Raw genomic sequence first — 18,136 nt, 5'->3', positions numbered from 1 at the left:
TGACACATCTGAAGTTTTATCGTGTTTTTAATATTCTGTTGAGAGCCACACAGAGTGGCTGGAGAAACCCAGCCAGATGAGTGGGATATTATTATTATTATTATTATTATTATTATTATTATTATTATTATTATTATTTCCATTGTTAATACCTGGGAGCACCCACTTTTTGTCCTCAGTCTTTCATCACATTTTCCAATTGCTATTTTTTGCAGACCCTCCAAGTGTCCCTATTTTCCAAATTTACAGACGCCGTCTCAGTTTCTGATTTGCTCCTGGAATGTCCCACTTTTCCTTAGGACGTCCCAATTTTCATCGGAGTAATGTTGGAGAGTGTGGAATCATAGAATCATAGAGTTGGAATAGACCACAAGGGCCATCGAGTCCAACCCCCTGCCAAGCAGGAAACAAGACGTCTCTATTTTCATCGGAGAGATGTTGGAGGGTATGTTGTTGCTGCCTCTTGCCTTTTTATCGTGACCATTATTGTTCCTTCTGTCTATCAAAATATAAACACTGTGCTATCACAACTTCCTTTCACCGGAGCAGCGTGAGGAAAGGCTGGCTGCAATATGGTTTCAGGAGGAGGGAAACCATGAAGACAAGCCTTTCGTTCACCTGTTCACAGGCTCACGGCCGTGGATTTGTCAGAAGCAGAAATCAAATCAAATACAGTGGTACCCCAGGTTAAGTACTTAATTCATTCCGAAGGTCCGTTCTTAACCTGAAACTGTTCTTAACCTGAAGCACCACTTTAGCTAATGGGGCCTCCTGCTGCCGCCACGCTGCTGGAGCACGATTTCTGTTCTCATCCTGAAGCAAAGTTCTTAACCTGAAGCACTATTTCTGGGTTAGCGGAGTCTGTAACCTGAAGCGTATGTAACCTGAAGTGTATGTAACCTGAGGTACCACGGTAGTGAGGGAATGTGTCTCACAAAACACCCTAAGAATTTTGTTTCAGCGTTCCCCCCCAACCAGGGAAACCGAATAAAGGTTTCCAATCGTTTTATAAAATGGTTGGGCAGATGACAAAATGACGTTACATGCAGGAAACAACTGCTTCCCTTCTCTCCTTTTTGGGCATTTATATAAACAGCAGTGTGACTGTTACATAAAGCCAAGGGCTCTCTCCCCTTTATAGCATTTTTCAGTGTTTATCTTATGCCAGCCACAATAAATACCACCGCCACTTCCCTTCCATTTATTTTCAAAGAGTTTATCTACTAGCAGCAGTGTAAATAGGGAAGATAATAATTTATAAACTCTGTGAGACATGTATGTTAAAAAAGTTCTCAAGAACAATCAAAGTGACAGTTAGCATAGGATGTTTACAAGAGCAACTTGTTCCCTGGTTTACAGCGAAGACGTTTTCAGGTGTGGTGGCTTATTAACCCTTATAGTTCTTGTTCATTTCTCCAGAATCCCGAAATGACCTCTTCCTTACCTTCAGAACCTGTCGTCCAGACAGCTTATTATGATCTCATCATGGACACCAAGTGAATGGGGTGAAAATACCCTCCAACATTTCTCTGATGAAAACAAGGACACACTATTGCAACAAGCCATCCTGGGACACGGGTGGTGCTGTGGGTTAAACCACAGAGCCTAGGACTTGCGAATCAGAAGGTTGGCGGTTCGAATCCCCGTGACGGGGTGAGCTCCCGTTGCTCGATCCCTGCTCCTGCCCACCTAGCAGTTCGAAAGAACGTCAAAGTGCAAGTGGATAAATAGGTACTGCTCTGGCCGGAAGGTAAACGGCATTTCCGTGCACTGCTCTGGTTTGCCAGAAGCGGCTTAGTCATGCTGGCCTCATGACCCGGAAGCTGTACGCCGGCTCCCTCGGCCAATAAAGCGAGATGAGCGCTGCAACCCGAGTCAGTCACGACTGGACCCAATGGTCAGGGGTCCCTTTACCTTTATCCTTGTAGCCTGCCCAGATCTCTCATGCATGCAACTGCATTTCCTGGAACCAAGCACTTTGTTTCAGTGCCTTGTAATTTCAAACATTTTCCAATAAAAATATTAAGCTATTTAGACAGTAAAGTATTTGCATATTGGCTCATGTGATCATCAGTTGTGGTTACACAATCCTTAAATGAGCAGTGTAGTGAAAACATGTTAGTTACTGCGGCAATTACCTTGAGCAGTTCAGTATTTATCTAGGCATATGTTCTAGTCAGCCAGTGGAAAAAACCTCTTTTGACTCGTGCAGTAATCTAGTCAGTCAGGGGAATAACTGCAGGTTGGTTGCTTCCAGTTCAGGTGTGCTGTTGTTTTGTTAGCAATTTAAGAAATCAGACCACACTCAGACTTGATACAACCGTGATGAAGCTGTCAACAAAGTGTTGTCAAAAATAGATTTCTGCTTTATTAGGGCTAGAAGAACAGGCAGGAAGTAACTTTAAATCCAAATGGGACACCGTTTCCAGTACTGTGCTTGCTCAGGAAGTTTGGGAATCAGATCTTTATAAATGGCCCAGAAACTCCTTCCTTTTTGAAGTTAGGCTGAGCAAAATATGTTTTTTTAACAAGATAATGCTGGCAGTGTGGTAACTCAGTAGCTGATTTTTCTTCCTATATTATATTTCCACTCATCAGTCGTCACACTGAGGACTGAGTGTGGATGCATCCACAGCCCAGGAGGCCTTTGCTGTCACTGCCACCATTGGTGAGGTGAAGGGAATAAAGGGGAGAAGCTCTTTCTTGTCTTTGTCCACGCATCCTCCCTGCCTCTGGTCCTGCTGAGGGTGATGCAGGTGGCGCTATGGTCTAAACAGTAATAGTAATAGTACGTAATTTATTATTTGTACCCTGCCCATCTGGCTGGGTTTCCCCAGCCACTCTGGGCAGCTTCCAACAAAGATTAAAAATACATTAAAATGTCACACATTAAAAACTTCCCTCAACAGGGCTGCCTTCAGATGTCTTCTAAAAGTCTGGTAGTTGTTGTTCTCTTTGACATCTGATGGGAGGGCGTTCCACAGGGCGGGTGCCACTACTGAGAAGGCCCTCTGCCTGGTTCCCTGTAGCTTAGCTTCTCACAGTGAGGGAACTGCCAGAAGGCCCTCGGCGCTGGACCTCAGTGTCCGGGCAGAATGATGGGGTGGAGACGCTCCTTCAGGTATATTGGGCCGAGGCTCTTTAGGGCTTCTAAAGTTAACCACTGAGCCTCTTGGGCTTATCGATCAGAAGATTGATGGTTCAAATCCCTGGATGGGGTGAGCTCCTGTTGCTCTGTCCCAGCTCCTGCCAACTTAGTGGTTCAAAAGCATGCCAGTGCAAGTAGATAAATAGGTACCACTATGGCAGGAAGGTAAATGGCATTTCTGTGCACTCAGGTTTCCCTCACAGTGTTCAGTTGTGCCAGAAGAGGTTTCGTCATGCTGGCCACATGACCCAGAAAGCTGACTGTGGAGAAACGCCGGTTCTCTCGGTCTGAAAATGAGATGAGCCCCACAACCCCATAGTCACCTTTGACTGGACTTAACTGTCCAGGGGTCTTTTACCTTGAGGGTGACAAGAGAAGGAAGCCTGTATTTCGAAACCCTCACCAATACATTTAAAGCACATCAAACACATTTAAAGGACACAACCTCTCCCAAAGAATCCTGGGATCTGTAAAGCTTGCTTTTATTTTATTTCATAAAATTTATATACTGCTCAATTGTTGTTTTTAAAAACACCCTCTTAAGGGTGCTGGAAACTGTAGGTCTGTGAGGAGAAAACTATAGTTCCTAAGAATTCTTTGGGGAAAGTCATGTTCTTTCAATGCATGCCAAAGGAGTTTTAAATGTGTGGTGTGGATCTGCCCATAATTATGTGGCTATTATGTGATAAATACTTTTGTGACTGTGAACCAGGTCATACGCCCTGTCTGCTAAGTTGTTGTTTCCTGCTCTGTACTCTGTGCCTCTTTCTACATGTCAAAGAATTTTGCAGCTGCAAAAGTGGGTTGCATATTTTGCCAGAACTTCCATAATGTTTTTTGGAGTCTAGAGCCGTTACTCAATGAGAGTGAAATGCATTGCTTGATGTCTATAATGTTCTCAGCTCCAAGGGCCTTCTGTCAGTTCCCTCAATGCAAAAAGTGAGGTTACAGCGAACCAGGCAGAGGGCCTTCTTGGTAGTGGCGCCTGCCCTGTGGAATGCTCTCCCACCAGATGTCAAGGAAATAAACAACTACAGTGGAACCTCGGTTGTTGAACGTAATCCGTTCCGGAAGACCGTTTGACTTCCGAAATATTCAACCATGGGCGGTCGACAAATCCCACTGAGAAAACTGAGAATCGCACATCGGAAGCCGTTCAACTTCTGAGGCGCGTTCGAAAATGGAAGCAATTACTTCCAGGTTTTCGGCATTCGAAAACCCAAACGTTCAGCTTCCGAGACACTTGAAAACCAAGGTTTCACTGTATCTGACTTTTAGAAAACATCTGAAGGCAGTCCTGTTTTGGGAAGTTTTAAATGTTTGATGTTTTATCGTGTTTTTAATATTCTGTTGGGAGCTGCCCAGAGTGGCTGGGGAAATGCGGCCAGATGGGCAGGGTATAATTAATTAATTAATTAATTAATTAATAATAATTTTGATGGTTCTCCATATTTGTCTGTTAATGCCTACTTTAAGTGCTGCTCTATTGCAATGCCATTCACCACTGAACCAATTGCTTGTCCTATAGTGGTTTATTTGCACATTTTAAATGTATTGAAATCTTTTATTTTCAGGAGGTATTTCATGTGCAACATTACGGTACGTTAGACCATTAGGCTATGTAGATAGGCTTCTGAATATTTTATTCTCATTATGAATACCTTACATCAAAGCCTCAGTGACCTGCAATGAAAATACCTATCAAATGTGTATACAAAATATATATACACAACAATCTTGATATATTCCAGTTCATTCAGACTTTCATCATTGGTTAAGTGATCAGCATTATGGTGTGCAAATGTGTTGATTACAACTAATCAAAGCAGAAATAGAGTGCTGTCAGAACTTCTCTATTGTTTCAGAAAATGGTTTGAATTTACCATTCAGATATAAGCCCCCACCTACAAACAGCCAAGGGAAAAATTAAGAAGAAAATGACAGGCTGCTATTGTCTGCTCTCTACAACAGAGTTCCATTGTATGGCTTTTCAGCGCTGATTCTTCCATTAAAAGGGACAGCTTTAAAATCTTTCTTAACTCAGTAGGGGAAATGTTACATGGGTCAATACTGGAAGATTTTAGGTTTATGAAAGAACAAGTCTTTCCCATCCATCCCACAATCCCCTCTTCATTGATGAGGTCAAACAATTGAATAAACTTGGGAGACATGCACAGGTTTCTACCGTCTAAGCCCAAAATGTAGAAGTGAAAAGGAGAACGCAGTAGTAGAATGATCATTGTTTAAAATCCGATCTATCAGAGCAGCATTGATGGCAAGCAGAGCTGCTCTCCAGTATGTTGAATGATGTTCAGCGTTAGGCAATTACTGAGTGTGGGACTAACAATGGAATGACGTCTTCATATCAATGAGCCAACTCAAATTATCTAAAAGCTTAATCTTTGCTACGCCTTTAATCCATTCCCGTTAGATATGCAGTTCATAATTGAAAGGATCCTTACAAGAAGTGGGAGACTATCTAGAAACTGCCCCCTGCAAACTTCTCTTCCTAATAACGAACTTTGGACAAGCTCTGCTGAAACTAATGAAGTCTGCAAAGCCACCATCGCGCCTGATGAATTGCTCCCATAAGGTTTCAAGTTACCTGGTTGGATGGCCGCCAAATGCTTGAATTAGCTAAGTGGATTTCCATTTAAGCAGGTGGTCTATAAATTAGTCACTCAGTTTTCGATTGAAATCTATTAGCATAATTGTTCGTAACAACAACAACAATATTCCCCCCCCCCTTTACTTTTTGGTAAAAGATTTTATACATTTCCTAGAAACTGCAAGAACAGTACAATAAGAAGAAGAAAAAAAGATGCTCAGAAATTCAAGCCAAACCGTTGCTTCCTCACTGAAGGACCATTTAGCATGTGCCTCCAGACAGCTTCATCTGCAAATCTCCACTTCTTAAGAAGGAAAAGGAGTACTTATTCCAGACACAGTCTTTTATCAAGAGCAGGGGTCAGCAAGGTTTACCTCGCCTGGGCTGGTTCACTCCAGCGGAGATCCCTCTGTGGGCTGGATCGCGCGCGTGCATAAGCATGTGCGCCCACGGTTTTCTGGCGTCTGCACAGACGCGATTTTCAGCATCTGCACAGATGCAATTTTCAGCGCAGACGTGATTTTCGGCACCGCAGAAGCGAGTCCCCATGCTGCTCTGCACCAGTTTAGTGCAGTGCACGGTGACTCGCCGAACGGAGGTTCGGTTTGGGGGTGGCTCGTGGGCTGGTTAAACGACCCCCGTGGGCCGCTTGTGGCCCATGGGCCTTAGATTGCCGACCCCTGATCAAGTGTATCTCTCCACTGACTGCCAAGGTAACAGGAATGTGGTGACAGAAGCACTTAAGTGGGAGCACTAGCAGCTGGGAGGGATATTCTATCCCCCACCCTGCACCCATCACTTCTCCCAGAATTTGCTCCCCTCTGGGAGTAGAAGAAACCGAAAGGGGAGCAGTGGCAGCTTACTGGAGCGCTTCTGATGCAACTGGCCTGCCTAGGTTGTTGCTCATGGAAAGAAGGAAGAAAAAGAAACTGTTAAGTTGTGGGTGAACATATCAGACGACACAGCGATTCTTCAAACAGCTCTTGTTTATTCACAGGCCAGAACAGAGCTGAACAGAAGGGTTCAGTCAGCCTGCTTATATACAGCTCCAGTACAACGTAACTGTAACAATTTTCTAAAACTATCCAATCACTGAACGTCACTTTCGATCCCTTATTTGCATAACTATCTACAGTATCCCCCTGCTGGCCCAGGGTGAGAACTTCAGTACATAACAGAAACATTCCCCCCTTCCTGTACAGAGGTATCTTCCTGGAGCACAACTGGGTTGTGTCCCTCTCAATATTTCAATTAAAACATTCATTTAAGATCAAAGAGAGGTTTCTGTGATATTTACAAGGATTCCACTCCCACCCACCCACCCACAACTCTCAGTTTCATGGAGACCAGGGTTGGGAAGACAGTCAAATAAATGGTGATGCAGCATGGCAGGTAATGAAGAATTCGGGAGGGTTAGATTGTCAGCAACCGCATCTCCTCCAAGTCAGGGTGTGGGCCAACAATTTGGCTGAAGGTCTTCTGCACAAGTTGGAGGAACACAGCGACTGTAAAGCAGGGAAAGCATGCCTTGTCAGGGCATTAAGTGACGCAGATTCCGGAGTGATCATTAAAGCATTTGAAAACGAATGTGTGATTTTGGCCTTAACCTGTATTAGCCCAAATGTGCTGACTCCGTGTGGTTTGCAGATCTGGCTGGCTGTGACTCAGTGAAAGTTAATCTGTTTGATATTAAAAGACTGCTGGTTCATGACACTATTTGATTCATTAGAGACATTATTGCTTAACTCCTGTGATGTTATCTTCCACCCACTACAGGACTGGATAATAGACACCCAGGAGCAGCGGTGTAAATACCTCACATAAAAGCCACCTGAGGGTATGAATCTTCTCCATCTCTGGCGTGTGGAGACAGAGCACATCAAAATATTTAGGTGTTGGCTCGCTGCAGTCATGATGAAGAAATGTCTTCCAGCAGGAAGGAAACCTCCAGCAGACATTTCACCAAAATTCACTGACTGAATAAATCGTGAAAGCAACCAGCTTGTGTTTGTTTCTATACTTATCTGAAAGTGAGCATGACATCGATTTGTGCAAAGTGTTTTTTCAAGAGTTCTGCAGTACACCTATTGAACGGAGAAATGAACCAACAGGACTTACCCTTATTTCCTAATCCAGATACTTGGATGTAAACATTGAGGACATACCGTATTTTTCGCTCCATAAGATGCACTTTTTTCTTCCTAAAAAGTAAGGGGAAATGTCTGTGCGTCTTATGGAGCGAATGTGTGGTCCCTGGAGCCGAATTGCCCAGGGGCAAAAAGCAGATTGTGCTTTTTTTTTTTTTTTGAAAGAGGGAAGTGAGTGTTGAAACAAAGCTGCTGATCAGCAAGCGATTGGGAAGGAGATAAGGGACGCTAGAGATAAAGGAGGCTGCCTGGGAGGGGGGAGGTAAAGAGCGAACTTGCAAAGGGGGAAAAACAGGAAGACTAAAGCAATAAGGAGAGAAATTAGAAGAAAAGGAGGAGCAAAAAACTGCTCCAGCTAAGGAAAAGACACTAAGGCAAAAAAGAGGGAAGGGAGTGTTGAAAGGAAGCAGCTGATCAGCAAGTGATCAGGAGGGAGATAAGGGACGCTAGCGATAAAGGAGGCTGCCTGGGAGGGGGCAGGTAAAAGCCTATGGGTCCTCAGGATTTTTGCATTGGATCACCCCAAACCCACCGTCAAATCACATGTCTGTGGCCACAGCATGAACCATAAAAATCATACATCCACTGTTTCATTCAGAATATTTTTTTTCTTGTTTTCCTCCTCTGAAAACCAGGTGTGTCTTATGGAGCAAAAAATACGGTACATTTAAAGCACACGAATTCCCCGCAAAGAATCCTGGAAACTGCAGTTTGTTAAGGGAACTGTAGCTCTCTGAGGTGTAAACTAAAGTTCCCAGGATTCTGGGAGGAAATGTGCTTTAAACACATGATATGTTATGTAGCCTGGGACAATTTGGGAGTGGTTTCCATTGTGTTCATTTTACCCTGGGACTTCCCAGGGTTCTCCAACTGCCATCAACCTTGGCTAGCATGACCAATGGTCAGGGATGATGAGAGCCACCATCGAATAGCATCTAGAGGTTCACAGGTCACCCATGCCGTTAAATAATCAAGGTGCATTGTATATCAACGATGGACTGTTGGTCTATTTGTGGGGGAAACTCTATGATGTGCCCAAGATTCTGAGAAGACTAAAAAGAAGACTAAGAGAGTCTGTTCAAACCAGTAATTACTTGTTACAAAAATATTATTTTTAACACTCAGATGTTGAGTGCTAGGACTTACAGGGGGAGCGTGGAGTTCCTCTGGGAATTATTAACATAAGAACTGAAGATAACTTAGAATTTGCTTTCTGTTAAGGTTTGTTCCAAAACGATGAGGATTAGTTCTATATTCCAGTAACAGTTTTCTAGGTTTTGTCAAAAAGGCCATTAGAGTAAAAGCTTAGGGAAGAGAACCGCTACAAACCATCGTGTATTAATTGCTTCTCTTAAGACAATGGCTTTCCCGAATTGTCGTGAATGGGTCACCCAACCCCCGCCCATCGTTGGTGAGTCCTGCACATCAGTAATTAATGGTTGCTTTGTTACGACTTTGGCTCTAATGGATAAACTAGTGAATCACTTGAAGTCAGCGAAGCTCGCACAACTATTCCTATTGTCTGCCCTGATCCCATGAAACCCCTTATGCCAAACTGATTAGATTTACTGTTCACTTGCTAAGCTTGTCTGTTCACAACAGCATAATGCAATCAAGCATTTTGAAGAGCGAAACTGGAGCTCCACAGAGGAATGGGATGGCGGGGGCTTCCTTACAGAGTGTGTGAGAGTGTGTGTGTGTGTGTGTGTGTGTGTGTGTGTGTGTGTGTACGTTTATTCCTTTTAGCCCTTTCCTCCTTTCATTCAGGACTGGCTGGAGGCTAATTTTAAACCCCTCCCCCCCCCAAAAAAACCACCCCACGCTCATCCACTTCCCGTCTGGCATGTCTCTTTATTTGGCAAAGTTTTATTCCTTTAAAAAAGGTTTCTGGCATGAAATAGTGAATGGGCTTTGCTTGGCAGGGGGCGAGAGTGGAAATAAGCACATTATAAAGGAGGAGAGAAATAAGAAAAAAGCCAGCATTTCGATACAATGGCTGTTTAAAAACACCCTATAACTAGGCCCCAACTCTGCAAAGATTTAGGTAAGCAAAACCTTTTAAGTACTGTAGATCCATTGGCTGGAATAAAACTGCTTTTAGTGAAGAAATGTAAGCATAAATGGAAAACCCCTTTGGCCTTAAAAGTTATAGTTAGAAATAACTGGGTAGATAATAGCCAAAACAAAGGTTAAGGTGGAAAACATAAACCAATAGAAAGCATTGAAAGCAAATGTACTTACAGAGGCCCCGATTCTTTGTTTGCGTGTTTCACCAAAACAAGCAATGTTTGTGGTAAAATATAAGTGAATGGGTGAACATCAAACAGTACTTTTTCTGTCTTCACTCAACAGCCACTTCTCACTTTAGATTATTTGAAGTATACACCTGAAAATGTAAATAACACAAACAAATAAATACTAGGCAAGCACCCCCATTATACTGTTTTTGATGCCAGCCTTAAAAAAGAAAAAAATGTATGGACAGGCAAACAGATAATTTTATTATATCTATTTGTTTTTAAAACTTGATTTTATGTGTATTTGATCATTTTATTAGGCCTACTTATTTTCAACATCTGTTGATTTCTATCTGCATATCCTTAAGGTTTTATATTTATTTTGTATGTACTGTAAACTGCTTACAGGTTGGTGTTTTTAAATTAACTGTATAAATATATGTGTTTGGACACATGTCTGTCATGCAGGTACACTCATCAAGATGCGAGAATGGTTGCAGCAGCTCCTAATTAAACACACACACACACACACACACAAGTGGCAAAATCTAATTGTCCGACATCTAATGTGTGGGAGCAATCAGAGCTACTTTTGTCAATGTTGAAATAGTGCTGATGTACTCATTGTGGCTGAATGTTATCAGATCCCTTCACAGGCTTCCTGTCTCCAGCCCAAACTCCTTGTCCTCACTTTAACATGACTTTGCCTCGTCTTCTGACCCTTGTTTCTCTTCAGATCCCTGCTTGCGATGTGTGCTCTTCCAGATCTACTACCTTCAGTGAACAAAAGGACTTCTGCTCCCTTAAACTGCTCCACCCACTCTCCCTCACTACCCCCTATATGCATGCAGTGCCACACTGTCTCTCTCACTTCCTTTCAATTTGTTATGAGTTTAGACAGTCTTGATTTACTCTGAATTGATATATGCTACAGTTTTGCCTAAAGTGTCATGGCTGTGGGTGAATGTTGGCGTTTTGACCGAAGAGCCTTCATGTTTCTTAAAGGCCTGGTTCTCCGAAGTTGACTTTGGGGACAAGCTGACTTTCCCAGTCCAATCCCCAGCTGGGGGTGTGTGTGTTTGAACCTGCTACCATCTGAATGAAAACCAAGTGCTTTTCTAACGAGCTACAGCCCCCACCCCAAGCCACATAGTCCACATGCAATTCTGTAACTCTAACCCCACGTTACTCCATCAAGATAACTAAAAGTATCTATAGCACCATGAAATTCTCCTAAGCTTGAACTAGCGTAGAAACAACCTAGAGCAGTGTTTTCCAACCTTGGGTCTCCAGCTGTTTTTGGATTACAACTCCCATCATCCCTGACCACTGGTCCTGCTAGCTAGGAATGATGGGAGTTGTAGTCCAAAAACAGCTGGCGACCCAAAGTTGGGAAACACTGACCTAGAGATTTTCAGCTTGCATTTACTGTGCTGTCTAATACCACAGTCTTTTCTACCGAGGCTCTCAAAGGGACTCCCAAAACCAAACCTACTTCCACAAAATAATCTACGTACTGTAAACACAGAAGCGCCAAGAGGTTCACATAGGAGGTATCTGAGAACAGTGGTACCTCGGGTTAAGTACTTAATTCGTTCCGGAGGTCCGTTCTTAACCTGAAACTGTTCTTAACTTGAAGCACCACTTTAGCTATTGGGGCCTCCTGCTGCCGCTGTGCTGCCAGAGCCTGATTTCTGTTCTTATGCTGAAGCAAAGTTCTTAACCCGAAGCACTATTTCTGGGTTAACAGAGTCTGTAACCTGAAGCGTATGTAACCCGAGGTACCACTGTACTTAAATCCAAATATGTATTGGTATTGTCAGTGGTTTCTGACAGTCCTGTGCTGAAATGTAGACCCTGAGCGATGCTTAACAGTGGCGATTTATTATCTCCCAGACTCTCGTCTCGTGTAACACAACTGCCCCAGCTAACAGACCTCTTTGCGTTCTGGTAACTAACGGCAACTATGCAGAGGTTTTGCTTACATGGGGAAATGAAGCCATTGTCCGGGGCAAATAGCTCAGGCCTTCGTTTACCAAAACAACACTCTCTGTGCTGCTGACTCAGTCCTTTGGCGGTTCTACTTTGGAGGGAGACGAGTCCAGTTGTCAGTGCGCTGTTCCTTTTGCAGCTTGCGTGCAAGGAAGAGAAAGAAATGAACGGAGCTTAGCACCCTTTAAAAACAAACATTTTTACTGCGGCTTGACATGGTCCGCTTTATGCTAGCATGAAGCACCAACATGCAGTGCAGAATGAATACCTAAGACGCACACTTCGTTTCAATGATCTTCTATTATGTGCTACCAAGATGCTCAACGTTATGGAGGGAGGAGCTGCAGGATCAGGCCAGTGGTCCATCGAGTCCAGCATCCTATTCTCATAGTAACCAACCAGATGGCTATGGGAAGTCCACAAAGAGGACCCAAGCACAGGAACACTCTCCCCTCCTATGATTTCTAGCAACTGGTGTTCAGAATGTCCCTATTTTCATCAGAGAAATGTTGGAGGGTATGGAAACATACAGCCTCCAACCATGAAGGCAGAGCATAGCCATCGTGACTAATAGCCACTGATAGCCTTTACCTCCGCGAATCTGTCTAATCCAAGATGGCGGCCGCCACTGCTGCCTCCTGTGGGAGCCAAACATCCCACAGCGCTAAGATGGCTACAGGACTCCTACCCATGATTTGAATGGTACTTAAAACCCTGGACTGCCAGATTGCAATTACTGACATTCAGAACAAACCTATTCGGGGTTTTTTACAGAGTTTTATTCTAAAATGCATTGATTGTAATCTAGGGGAGGGCGGAATCGTATATTTGGTTTACGAACTCGTTTCACCTGCTGCCTGAAAGATACACAGCTGTGTGTTCAACATACACCAACAAAATTATACACTTCAGGCCAAATACATGTGCAAATTTGCTTTTTTTGTGTCCCTCTGACAGATGAAGACTTTAGCGATGAAAGAGACCATTCTTAAAGTGTATCCAGAAGGCAGATTGGAGTGCCTCATTTGGCTCCAGCTCCCTACGCACCTTTCCCCCCTCTTTAAAAATGAACATTTCAGCTTCAACCCTATCATTAGGCAAAGAATCGTTACATTGATGAGGAGAGCACTGCTGGCACGGCTACAGCTCAATATGGAACCCCAGCAGGCCCACATCTTGCAGTGCGCTTGGCAGAGTCCCAGCATGCCATTAATAAACAGGCAGCTGAAAATCCAGCGATGGCAGGACACGTGTGAGCTGGAGAGACTCACAGCTTACATCTTGCCGAGAGACCATCCTTGGCAACAATGACTTCCACAGAAACGTATTTATTACTTTTTTTAAAAAAAAAACAACCCCTGCATCCTGCCATTTCTTCCCGAAAGCAGCTCACAATAAAAACAAATTATTATTATTATTATTATTATTATTATTATTATTATTATTATTATTTAGTCACTTTCCACCCAAAGGGTTTTCTAGCAATTTACATTGAAAAATATATCCAGAAATAAATTACAGTGGTACCTTGGAAGTCGAACGGAAACCATTCCAGAAGTCTGTTCGACTTCCAAAACGTTTGGAAACCAAAGCGTGGGTTCTGATTGGCTGGAGGAGTTTGGATTTGATATCCCACTTTATCACTACCCAAAGGAGTCTCAAAGCGGCTAACATTCTCCTTTCCCTTCCTCCCCCACAACAAACACTCTGTGAGGTGAGTGGGGCTGAGAGACGTCAGAGAAGTGTGACTGGCCCAAGGTCTCCCAGCAGCTGCATGTGGAGGAGCAGGGAATCAAACCCGGTTCACCAGATTACGAGTCCACCGCTCTTAACCACTGCACCACACTGGCTCTCTGCACCACACAGGAAGCTGCTGCAGCCAATCGGAAGCAGCGGAAGCCCTGCTGGACGTTCGGGTTCCAAAGAACGTTTGAAAACTGGAAGAGTCACTTCCAGGTCTGCGGTGTTTGGGAACCAAAACGTTCAACAACTCGCAAGGTGTTCGGAATCGGGATCCAAGGTACGACTGTATGCCCTGGGAAGAAAGGAGGAATCATATAACACATTAATATTCCATACAACATATTGTATTGGAAAAACCAACCACATTACAACCAGGTAACCACAACTTTCCAGCCTTAGCTCTAATTAATCTTTAAGTCTTTATTTCCTATTGATAATTAGGAACATAGGAAACTGAGTGAACTCTAGCTGGCTTCCCCTGAACAGCTGATATGTTACAATTTTTTTTGCTGATACCAGGAAAGCTTTTTTTGCGGTGGAAGCAAAAGCAAAGAAGCCGAGAGATACCTAGAAAGTTGAGGACCAGCTCCACATCAGATGGTATTTGCTGTAGGTAGAACACATCAACCTGTCCTCCAGCAAATATACCAATTGCAACGGAGTCGGCCTTAAGTGCACATATAACCAGAGAGCTGTGGGGAGGATGTGTCTTGTCATTCGTACTTTAGGTGGTTGTTTACGGAGGCACCAGGGCAACACCTGAAGCAAACACAATTGCAGGGTCAGGTGGTCCTAGGTTGCCAGATAGTGAGCTCGTCCGTCCGACACATGAACCACAGGACCTTGAAACATTCATGCACTCATGTCACGCAGGCGCTGCCCAGTCAAGGCTCCTAGGTGCATGCGCACATAGGTGTGTAAGGGCATGTGCCCGTCATTCACACACCTCAGTTGTTTGCTGCAGGAAATGACAGCAGAACACCGTCTGCAGCGAGGAAGAATGGAGCCACTCAGTTTCATATTGGTTTAGAATTTTTGGCTTGGCACAGGAGCATGGAATGTGTGCAAGGCCAGAAAGGAGCTCCTTCACGAGGGCATATTATTATGGCTTAGATTTCGCAGACAGCCGGTGTGTTGTAGGCATGGGAATCTCGGTCTAGGTGCGCTGAAATCCATGTTCGAATACCAACCTACCAACCATGAAGGTCACTGAGAGGTCTTGGGCTATATGCTATGCTTTCTCTCTACTGAGCTGACAGGGTCCTTATGAGAACAAAATGTCTGTGGGCGAAGGGGAAGATTCATTGCCTATGGGTGCCTTGCGCTCCTTGTATGAGTGGGATATAAATAGATAAATAGCCACAAGCTGGGGCTCGCAGGGCTAACTACATCTTCCTAGACCACTCTATTCTTCCTTGGTCAGACCACACTTGGAATACTGTCTCCAATAAAAGGCACCCCAATTTAGGAAGGATGTTGACAAGCTGGAAGGTGTGCAGAGGAGGGCAACCAAGATGATCAAGAGTCTGGAAACCAAGCCTCCTTATGAGGAACGGTTGAAGGAGCTGGGTATGTTTAGCTTGGGAAAGATTTTGGCAGAAAGCCAATCTCCACCATCTGTCCCAGAAAGTTGTCATCTCTGGTTTGGGGGGGGCGGGATCTCACATACGAAAGAATGGTGGCATATATAAATTTAATAAATAATAACAATAAGAATAGCAACAACACACTAACAACAGTGAAGCTGGACCGCATCCTAATATTGGAGAACAGTGAGTCTCTGGCTGTTAACCAGAAAGCTGGCGGTTCGAGTCCTGTGGGCAGAATTCCTGCATTGCAGCAAGGGGTTTGGACTACATGACCCTCGATATCCGTGCCAACTCTGCGATTCTTATGAACACGCCCCAATCTGTTCCTGGAGAGCGGTCAGCCCGAGCGATTCCAGCCGCCTTGACTCAGATTTTCTGGGCAAGAGGCAAAGCGGAGTTCCGGCAGGCCGGGCTGGGCTGGGCAGGGCAGGGCAAGAGCGCGGCAAGGCAGCCGTGCGCGCTCGGGGAGAGACGGGGCGGGGCTCCGCGCTTGTTGTTCGTCACTTGGTGCAAAGCCCGAGCGAGTCTCCGGAGAGAACAACGAGCTCATTCACGGAGTGGCAGCGAGGCGGGCAGCCAAACCGGGCGAGGAGCGCGCCCCGCCAAGCCTGGATTTTCCTACTCGCCCTCCATCCAGCGACAAGCCCTTCCCTGGGATTTGCAGCCGCGCGTGGCGCACCCTCCCGGCCCCATGCCGCCGCTTCTCTACCTGTCCCTCCTGCCGGGGCTCGTCCTCGCCTTCAACCTGGACACGGGCAACGTGGTCATGTGGAGCGGGGACTCCGGAAGCCTCTTCGGCTTCTCCCTGGCGATGCACCGGCAGCTGCAGCCCGAGGACAAGAGGCTGTAAGTGGGTCCGTGGTGGGGGAAGAAGTTGCCTGCATCTTGATCCCGGCTGGGTTTTTGGGAAGGGGGCGAGTAAATGGGGGTGGGGGGGATCCCCATAGGGTACCTCGATGCCCTAGATGCGCCGCGTACTGGACTGGAACAGTTTCTGGCTCCCGAGAAGCCCTAATGCGGATCCTCTGTCTTGGGCAGAGCTCTTGGGCTGGGCTGAAGCGCTGATCGCCAGATTCCGAAGTCGATTTAAGTTGTTTGCTTCTTTTGCGGGGGGCGGCGGAGGAGGATGCAAACGTGTTGCGCCCTCGCGGCGCGCGCAAGGCCCGCAGGTGCGATCGGGCAGAAGTAACCCCACTCGCGCGCGCACAGGCTGCCATGCGAAGCGGCGCGCTCGCTTGGATCAAAGGATCCATCGCTGCGAGCCGCGTATTCCGTGCTTTGCCCCACTCTTTGGGGTCCTGTCGGGGATGGAACCCCGGGCTGGACGGGATCCGCTCAGCTTTGGGGAAGCGGAGCCGGAGGCGCTGCTTATTCGGAAGTTTGTTCGCCGCCTGTGCCCGCCTTGCGATTTCTCCACCAGGGGGATGGAGGTGTGGAGCCAGCAGGCAGGGTGAGGCTCCCAAGGACACCAACTTCCGCCGGTGTGTGTGTGTGGGAAATGCCTCCCTCTCCCCAACCGACCCCCGATCGCGGATTTGCATGGAGTTATTTTGTGCATGGGTGTGTGTGTGTGTGTTATTTTTGGCTAAAACCCAAAATGGGGATCGAAGGACCCACAACCACCTGTTATGGCGGGCTGTGTTATGATAGGGGGGGGTGGAATCAAGAGTTGCTGCAGAAAACGCGACGGACGGATGGGACGGATCAAAATGTCGGAAGGGAACTGGGTGTTTTGGAAAAAAAGTGGCTGATCCGGGTTGTTGCTCCGGGATCCACTACCTGAGGGAGAAGTAGAGTTGGGGATCCATTAAGCCAAACGAGATTCTCGGGAAAGGCTTGGTTTGGAACAAAACAAAACCTGCCCCAGTGTGTTTGCGCATTCCTGATCCCTCCTAACAAAGAATGCCGACGGGGGTGTAGGGCAACAAAAGGACCTTCCCCCTCAGGGAATGCAAACTTTTCAGGTCGGTTGAGCAGCAACGCCGAAGGGCGGTGCTAAAATAAGCAAGTGTTTATATGCTCCCCTTCAGGAAAGCACGTTGAAAAAGGCAGGATGCCCGGTTTGAACAGCATTTGAACGGTGCCATTTTTTGAAGAAGAAGAGGAAAGAATCCTTTGGGTTTTTGTGGGTGTGTAAGCTTTGCCCAGTCATGCCAACACACATGTCTCTCATGACAATCACAAGATATGCTTGCCCCCAACTTTTCCTTAACTCTTCTTGCGGACGGATGGAGTAAACAAGCCGCTTAAATGAGGGAGAGGCTTTTAAATTCGGTTGCCACCTGGTTCAGAAAAACAAGCACAACCACAGTCTGGCCTTCTCTGTGCTGTTAACACAGAGGTTTGATCTTCAGAAATCGCCTTAAGTTCATGAGACTCAACATGATTGTCTGCAGATTGCTGCAGCAGACCCTCCAAGTGTCCCTATTCTCCAAGGACGTCCCTGGTTTAGAGAAGCTGCTTCTGACTTGATCCCAGAATGTCCCACTTTTCCTTAAACTGTCCCTAATTTCACTGGAGAATTGTTGGAGGGGATGGGGTTTTCAGACCCCCGAGCTGTCTAAAGGCAATCCTGTATAGGGAAGTTTTAAAAATATTTTATTATGTTTTTATATGTGTTGGAAGCCGCCCAGAGTGACAGGGGCAACCTAGTAAGATGTGTGGAGTAAAAA

At 45.5% G+C, this 18,136-nt stretch overlaps 1 protein-coding gene and 2 long non-coding RNA genes across 6 annotated transcripts in view; 2 read left to right on the top strand and 1 right to left on the bottom strand.

Moving 5' to 3' along the window:
- The first annotated feature begins 339 nt into the window (after nucleotides 1-339).
- On the top strand, nucleotides 340-7,753 carry LOC144325074 (uncharacterized). Its single transcript, XR_013390365.1, has 2 exons — nucleotides 340-445; nucleotides 7,533-7,753. It is a non-coding gene; the product is annotated as an uncharacterized LOC144325074 (long non-coding RNA).
- On the bottom strand, nucleotides 6,725-16,312 carry LOC114606973 (uncharacterized). 2 transcript variants are annotated; one of them, XR_013390363.1, is made up of 4 exons: nucleotides 16,174-16,312; nucleotides 12,126-12,271; nucleotides 10,145-10,289; nucleotides 6,725-7,261 (listed from the first exon to the last, which is right to left on the bottom strand). It is a non-coding gene; the product is annotated as an uncharacterized LOC114606973 (long non-coding RNA). The 2 variants fall into 2 exon arrangements; XR_013390364.1 differs by lacking the exon at nucleotides 16,174-16,312 and adding an exon at nucleotides 14,443-14,475.
- The window catches only part of ITGA6 (integrin subunit alpha 6), a 63,734-nt gene continuing 61,349 nt past the window's right edge, over nucleotides 15,752-18,136 (top strand). The window contains exon 1 of one of the 3 annotated variants that reach the window (XM_077917019.1): nucleotides 15,752-16,310. In XM_077917019.1, the coding sequence (XP_077773145.1) occupies nucleotides 15,769-16,310 (542 nt within the window). In that variant the 5' untranslated portion in view covers nucleotides 15,752-15,768. The remainder of the gene's footprint in view (nucleotides 16,311-18,136) is intronic. The other 2 variants (XM_028749613.2, XM_028749614.2) reach the window with 2 other exon arrangements.

The sequence above is a fragment of the Podarcis muralis genome, chromosome 1 (assembly GCF_964188315.1).
Source record: "Podarcis muralis chromosome 1, rPodMur119.hap1.1, whole genome shotgun sequence".
In the NCBI taxonomy this organism is placed as follows: domain Eukaryota; kingdom Metazoa; phylum Chordata; class Lepidosauria; order Squamata; family Lacertidae; genus Podarcis; species Podarcis muralis.
The sequence above is the reverse complement of the archived record's forward strand: the minus strand, read 5'-3'. Positions and strand labels throughout refer to the sequence as shown.